The sequence below is a fragment of the Geospiza fortis genome, unplaced genomic scaffold, assembly GCF_000277835.1.
Source record: "Geospiza fortis unplaced genomic scaffold, GeoFor_1.0 scaffold192, whole genome shotgun sequence".
Taxonomy (NCBI): Eukaryota; Metazoa; Chordata; class Aves; order Passeriformes; family Thraupidae; genus Geospiza; species Geospiza fortis.
This window is the reverse complement of record NW_005054315.1, coordinates 4,797,116-4,804,440: the sequence shown is the minus strand read 5'-3', so window position 1 is coordinate 4,804,440 and position 7,325 is coordinate 4,797,116. Positions and strand designations below refer to the sequence as shown.

The 7,325-nt window shown below is 34.5% G+C and overlaps 1 protein-coding gene across 9 annotated transcripts in view; it reads left to right on the top strand.

The window, feature by feature from the left end:
• Positions 1-297: 297 nt before the first annotated feature.
• The window catches only part of CCDC138 (coiled-coil domain containing 138), a 33,999-nt gene continuing 26,971 nt past the window's right edge, over positions 298-7,325 (top strand). For 8 of the 9 annotated variants that reach the window (XM_031056193.1, XM_031056192.1, XM_031056189.1 and 5 more), the window contains exons 1-6: positions 298-1,093; positions 1,735-1,919; positions 2,917-3,075; positions 4,238-4,357; positions 5,772-5,849; positions 5,925-6,035. In XM_031056193.1, the coding sequence (XP_030912053.1) occupies positions 880-1,093; positions 1,735-1,919; positions 2,917-3,075; positions 4,238-4,357; positions 5,772-5,849; positions 5,925-6,035 (867 nt within the window). In that variant the 5' untranslated portion in view covers positions 298-879. The remainder of the gene's footprint in view (positions 1,094-1,734; positions 1,920-2,916; positions 3,076-4,237; positions 4,358-5,771; positions 5,850-5,924; positions 6,036-7,325) is intronic. The other variant, XM_031056190.1, reaches the window with a different exon arrangement.

The following is a 7,325-nucleotide window of genomic DNA, read 5'->3' as shown; positions in this document are numbered from 1 at the left end:
GTTGGTTCTTAAACCTACATGGACTACATGGCAAGTACTTCTAATAAGTCCTTATTGATTTCCTCATGTCAGCTTCTCAAATGTGAAATAAAATTGTTGCAATTTTATATATTTCAGGTGGCACTGACAGCTCACTGAAAAATATAACTATTTCTTTATCAAATTGTTCCTTAGAGTCAGAATTTACTGAAGCTGGAAGAGAGAAGAGCATCAGATCTAGTGATTTCCAGAAAAGTTTGAAAAACTGGGATTGGTAGGAGGTGGTTTTATTTCTCTTTTTTCTTTTCCTCATAAAACTGCAAATAAAACAGATGTGTTTGGACTGTGCAAAAGTTATTTAAAGTTTCTTGTTATCTTGTTAAGTAAAGAACTGTTTGTAGCTAATTTATGCAATAAAGAGGATGCTGATTTTTATTAGGAATATTGTTTCACTTTCTAATCTAATCTGTGTATGTTGGAATTGCTAAGGGAATACAGGAATGACATAAACTTAACTAGGCAATAAAAAAATTAACTAGGAGGAAAGCAAATAGCCCAGACTGATAAACAGATTTATGTTTATTTAGAGATAATTCAATTCCAAATGCCAGGAAATCTCTTTTAAGGGCTATTTTACACGAAACAGGAAAATATAATTTAAAAAGGAGAGTTGTATTTTTAGTTCTCCGGGAATTTGGTGGTTTGTGGTGAGAGAAGAGTGTTGGTTTTACCTGTTACTTACATGTGCTTACAACATGAAAAGCCTAGTTATTGTAACAATTTTTAAGTCAGCAACATGTAATTTCTGTGGTTAAGATTTGTGAGTAACAATGCCTTTCATCCAAATGATTTAACTCTGGTATTTGTTATCAGTAAAATATCAAAGTCTTACATTAAGCAATGTTTTCCTTTTTATACAGACTTGTTTCAGTCTCTGGTATATATCATGTTAGAAAGGAATTGAGTAATATAAAGTTAGTGCTCTTTTATACTTTTAGTTTTGATGATGAGCAAGATTATTTTTGTGGTTCAAGTGGTCTAGACGTAGAAGAAAACAGCATTATTTGCTCTGAAACTGATGCCATTCAAAATACAGCTATATTCGCGGGAACAGGTAATAAGGACTTATTTTTTTACATTCTTACAACTCTCTGTGAAGTATAAGATATAAATTTTAAAACTCCTTAGTAAATGTATTTCTGTTCAATTCAGAAATACACTAGTCACCTAAAATGTATTTTAATGTGGGGATTTTATCTTTCACATGAGTACTTTCTTTAGCATTATTTTAGGAGGTTCAGGCATACTTGAAGCCATACTAATGTTATTTTCTGATGTGGCATCCAGTAGTTTCTTAAGTCTTGTCCTGTTACTTAGATGTCACCCGAAGGTCTAATCAGCAGCAAATCACTTACCTGAAGCCCTTACGAAAATAATAGGAGATTTTGGTGACATGATTCAGTCTGTGCATAGATTCCATACAGATATCTCTGGGATTTCTATATTGCAGTGGAGGGGCATAGTTTTACTTATAAAACTGTTGATTTTCAATCAGTTTGAATAAATCATGAAACAAGAACTTTAAACAAATTTCTATAATTCTTTAGATTACTTTCGCATTTTGATACATCTCTCTCTGTACTTGTAACTCGGAATTTCTAGAACACATTTTTGCTGGTTTAGTACAACAATCATAACAATATTTAGCTAGGTCTGATTTTTTAATGTAAAATGCATTTTTTATCCTGTGCACAGGCCTCACTTTACCATCTCATTTGGCTGCAAATACTCAAGAAAATACAGACCAAATTATCAACCATGGTTTGTTAAAGAAAATTGTGCATGGAACTGGTGCTCAGGCATGCAATAGGCAAGGTTTAATACCACCTTACATCAGTCAGATTTATGATGAATTATTTGTCATACATCAGAAGCTCCAGGTAGGAACTGGAATCACCTTCATATTTTTGTTGAATAATGCTATGAATATTCTCACTTTTGAGAAAGAAATCTGAAATTACTTATATAGTAAAACTTATTTATATATTAAAACTATTACTTTTTACTATTAATTTATATTAATCACAGTTACTTATATACTAAATCTGTGTCTTCGTCTGCCTCTTCCCCTAGATTAATTCAGTGATTCAGTAATGATGCTTTGACTTGAATTTTGGGTAGACCAGGTAGATGGGTAGGTGGGCAGATTCAGCTTGAGGGAGCTGGAACACGGTGTTTCTGCCTCCAAGACTGTCTCATGACACCCTGTGTGTGTAGAGAGAAACATTCACAACCATTGCTTCTCTTGAGAACATCTGAAACTGTTCTCCTGACTCTAGGCATTCCAAAGCACTTGCCTTCCTGGCCTCCTCCAAAATCCCTCTCTTCATCCCACCAGCTCATCTCCAGCAGGTTTTAGGCTACTAATAGAAGAACCTCCTATATGGTTTTACTCTGTAATAGTTCCTAAGCTTCTGCTGGATTCCCTGCCATAATTGTTTTTTCCAATATATGAGATAAAAATAATTTTATATCTCTTTTTTTCTTCACCGCTTTTTCAGGGATGCTTCTCACTAGTTAAAGAAACAATGTCATTAATCTAGCGTTCAACACAGACAGTCACATCAGACTCTGTTTATTATCCAAATATTTTGGAAGCAAAAGCCAAAGTGTAATTTTCTGGAGCAACAATGTAGAGTTGAATTTTGCATTTTGGGAGGCTGAACCATTCCAATGCACATGAAGGTCTTTTGGGTTAATGTGGGAGGAAACTGAACAGAGGTGGCTGTCAGGATACTTTGTATTAGGCGGCTCTTGTGTAACTATAATTTCACAGAGAGCTAAATGTATCTCTGGGATAAAATCTTAAATTCAGCATAATTTGGGAAAATTTCACATGGGTTTTTAAAGTAGCTTAACATTTTTTTCTTGATACAGAGAGAAAGTTCAGCACAGCAGGAGTATGCTCTGCAACTGCAGAAACGAGAGCGTTGTCTAACAGAACAAGAAACATTGTTTTTTCAACATGAAGCAGCTTTGGCTAAAATAAGAGGTGTTGAGGAAGAAGTTCACACAAAAATTGCAGCTATAAAAGAGGTGAAGGAATATATTTAGTGATAGATATTGCTCTATATGCCCTTGAACTAATTTGTAGTTATCTTAAGCCATCACATGTTTGCTGGAAATCCTGCTTATTTCTTTGAAGTCCTTGAAATCCCCGAAGGAAAGATTTAAATAAAAAGTACTGAACAATATTGTTAGAGGTTTTGTATGACTTCTGTTTCAGAATGGTGCATTTACTTGTCTGATGTGTAGTACATTTTGCAGTTACAAGTTAGAAAAAGGAGGTAATTTATTTGTAAAATAGTGAAAGCTATGTGACCAATGTTAGAGAAGAAAATGTGGTCTATCTGTAATTGTGTGTAAGTGAGTATCTTTGCATTAGCTGTAGTTGCACTGGATTTCCTTGGGAATGCTTTAAGACACATTGGGATCTTCTGACATAACACCTATTGCAGAGAGTACTAACAAACAAAGACTCAAAAAGTTTGGAGGCAGACCAACCTGACTTTGGGGGTGTGGAAAGAAAGAGTAGTGAAGAAGAGTGAATTCATGGAAGGAGAGAAAGGAAAGCTAGAATATTTTCAGTAAAATAAAACCTTGCTATTTTACCAAATCTGAGGTACTTAAATTGAAGGTCCAGAGAAGATTAAATATAAAACAAATTTCAGGAGTAAGAGGTGAACAGCAGTGGATATGCAGGTTGTATTTTATAATTCATATGTTTGTGCTGTAAACCAGAGCCCCAGTCTTTACAAGCCATGGGATTAGTTTCTCACTCTGTGTGATTCAGAGTAAGCAAAGCCAGAAACAGGAGCTGAAACCCCAAAACACAGTCACAACTTTTTGTAGATATTTGGAAGAGTGAGCTGTAAGTAAAAGCTTTGTCACTGATTTTAGTTCATAAATGCTTTCCACATCTGAATTGTTTGAGAAATATACATGTATATAGTTGGTCTGGGTAGAACAGGCAGCAATAGGAGCTATAGGCTGTGCATGTTGCTCTCAGTTTTTGTATAGATCCTTCTTAATAGGTAGTACAGAGCTTGTTTTTCTCCCTGCTGACTAAATATATAAATTTGGACATGAAGAACTTCACATTAGAAAGTTTGTCCAACTTTTTTAGCACTTAACTGGAACTTATTGTGTCTCAAATAGTCTCTTTTAAAACGTGTTCTTGAATTTGATATTTCTACAGCAACATGAAGCAGAAGTTAAGCAGCTGACAGAAGCCTTGAGAGAAATAACTAAAGAAAATAGGAGGCTGAAGTCATCATATGACAGCTTGAGGGATGTGAATGACTCTTTAAGAAAGCAGGTAAACTTTATTATTTCCTATCATAAATAATTCTACAAGTTATAGTCAACAAATATTTGAGCATTTTGAGTTTGCAAAATTGCTGACCTTTTGTTTCTCTAGGACAAGAATTGTATAAATGACTGAAAGTATTTTTCTCACCTGTTTCTTGAAATTTTACTTGAAATTTAGGCTTTCTGATCTTTTACAATATAACAAAGAAGTATGATTTATTCTACTGACTCACTAGCTAAAGCTAATTTTTAGGAAGGGGAAGTCCATTGAAAATGGATGGAGAGAAAGTATTTTATGACATGGAATCCACCCTGTGGAGATTTGTTGTGCCAAATTGCTGTGCTGATTCTATTAAATAAAAAGTAGAATGTTTATTTCTAACTTCATGTTTGATCAGTATTTTCAGTTATTTTTGCAAATTTTAATGAAGGCAGTATTTTCTCAATTTGTAAACTAGAATGGTGTGTTTCATACTAATGCATAGAGTAAGAATTTGTCTCAGTTGACTGTAAAGTCTGATCTAAAATGGTGATACACAAATTATCTAAATTATTTGAGCATTGTTTATTCATTGACCTAATTAATGTTCTGATAATCTGACTACAATAAAAACCTACAGTAGAGCCTTATTCTTTCCCTTAAGAAGGTCAGACCTAAGTCCTAGGATGTTGATGGTTCTGATACAGCCCATCTCATTATTTCCTCTCACTGTAAAATCTTTGCATTTCTGTGCAAACTGAGGGTTTCTGTGATGATCATGCTGTTTATTGTTGTATGGATAGAGCGTCATGGGTTTTTTTATTTAAATGGAGGCTGCAGTTTTCCTGATCTTTTCTCACCAAGCAAACTGGTTTTTTAACATGGTTAGTAACCACCTTCCCCATTAACAAGACTATGATTAACATTCTTGGATTTGTGCATTTTTGTCACTTCTTCATGACAAGTAATCACATGTGAAGTGCATGTATATCTAAGAGTGCCATTGTAGTGCTTATTCTTCTCCTGCACTCTGAAAGGTTGGGCTGCAGGTCAACAAAGAGATAGTGCTGCTGTCTTATTTATCCTGGAACAGGTTGCCCACAGAGGTGATAAGAGTCTAACACCTTGGAACTATTCAAAAGCTGTCTGGACATAGCAGCCAGACATAAGCACTACAATGACACTTCTTCCTGGCCCAGCTTGAGCTGGGGATTGGACCAGATGTCTTCCAGAGGTGCTCTCAAATCTCAACCAGTCTATGATTCTGTAATTTGTTGAGGGAGATGGATGATGATTTTGTTTCTATCACTTTTCATTTTTTCTAATAAGAAAAGACTTAAATAATTTGGCTGCTCAACAACATTGTTACATCAGTGTGATAATTAAGTCAAGGTATGAGTTTTGAATTTATGGACAGTTAAATATTTTCTGCTTCTTTCAGTTAAGTGATGTAACTGAGTTGAACAAGAAGTTGGAAGGTCAAGCACGAAAAGCAAAAGCTCGTTTAGAAAATCTACAAGTAAGGTTTGTTCTTACATGTACCTGCTTTTATAGGTAACCAGTGAAATATAATTCATTGTTATATTTTGTTTAGAGGAAGCATGAATTTTCAAAGGTATGGAAATCTAATTATTTGTGTCAAGTGATGAAAGAAGACAAACCTGTGAAGCAGGAAAAAGTGATGGCAAAATCAAGAACTGCTACGGTAAGAATTAAGCAGAAGTCTTGAATCTTTTCATTTGGAAGATATTAGGCAGTGTAACGTTCTCTCTGCATCTGCCTGAAAGTGCAAAATGTAGCTTCTAATTTTATTTTATGAGTTACATTAAGAAGAGAAACAGATTATATTGGGGGAAAACCCACACTTTACAAAGAGTTAACTTTGTTGCTAAAAATATGTCTTGGATTTCATATTGCTTATGTGTATGTGTATATTATTATTTATATGGCAAGTTTTCCTCCTCAGATCATGTTATCTTTCATCTGCCAATTAGAATTATAACCTGCATCCACTGTCTCAAGTTTCTTTTGCTGCATCAGAACACATCTTAGACTCATTCTGGTTACTGCTACAGTACAGCACTATCCTTTTGAATAACACCAGGTAAAAAGTAGTCTTTCAGCAGTATCCAATAAAGAACCTTAATCTTCTAAACCAAAAGTGGTATACTACTATTATTTTTCTGAGAAATAATCTTTAGTGAAGGACTGAGATTAAATGCAGTGTTCATTCACAGTTCCAAAACAATCACCTTTTTCCTTAAAAAACCTTCTTACATCACTTAATGAAATTCTTTCTGTCTCCATGGAGTTCCATTTATGGTATTACTCTGCCAGCATCTCCCAGCTGGTTTTGCTTTTTTCCCAGCTAGAGGTAGACTGTGAAATGAGAAAGGGTGGTGTGAATATCTATCTAATTGATCTACAGTGAATGTGCTGTCTATATATAACCAACAAATTCTCTTTATATAGGTTTTAGCATACTTTGGTTGCACATGAAATACAAATAGTATCAGTAGTTATAGTTCTGAGTGAAGAGGAAAGGAGTTATCTGAAGGTAGATAGAAGAAAAGTTTTGAGGTCTTTAGAGAATTGTTCATGCAGCCTGTCTTCAGGGATCTCTGGATTTCTTTTGTAGAGCATTTCATTGCAATGTAGTAGAGCCAAGATGAGAGTTTCATTAAATCTTTGTTCTTTTTTTAAACAATACTAGTTACCCAGTTAAATTTATCAACAGTGGATTGCATGAAATGAAACAAAGTAGGTCTAGTGTATTGAAATAAGAATTTCCCCATGTGAAGGACTTTAGAGACTTGTGTTCTCCTGTATTTCATTTGTCCAGAATTATAAAGTGTAGTGATTCTGTATGAATTTTTTTCCAAGCTGTTTTACTACCATTTGATCAAGTACTACATAAATTGTGGGCATATGTTTTTCACATCCAGAAATCATCACAGTAGGTGTTTGTTTTGCACTGGGGAGTGAGGTGTGAGGG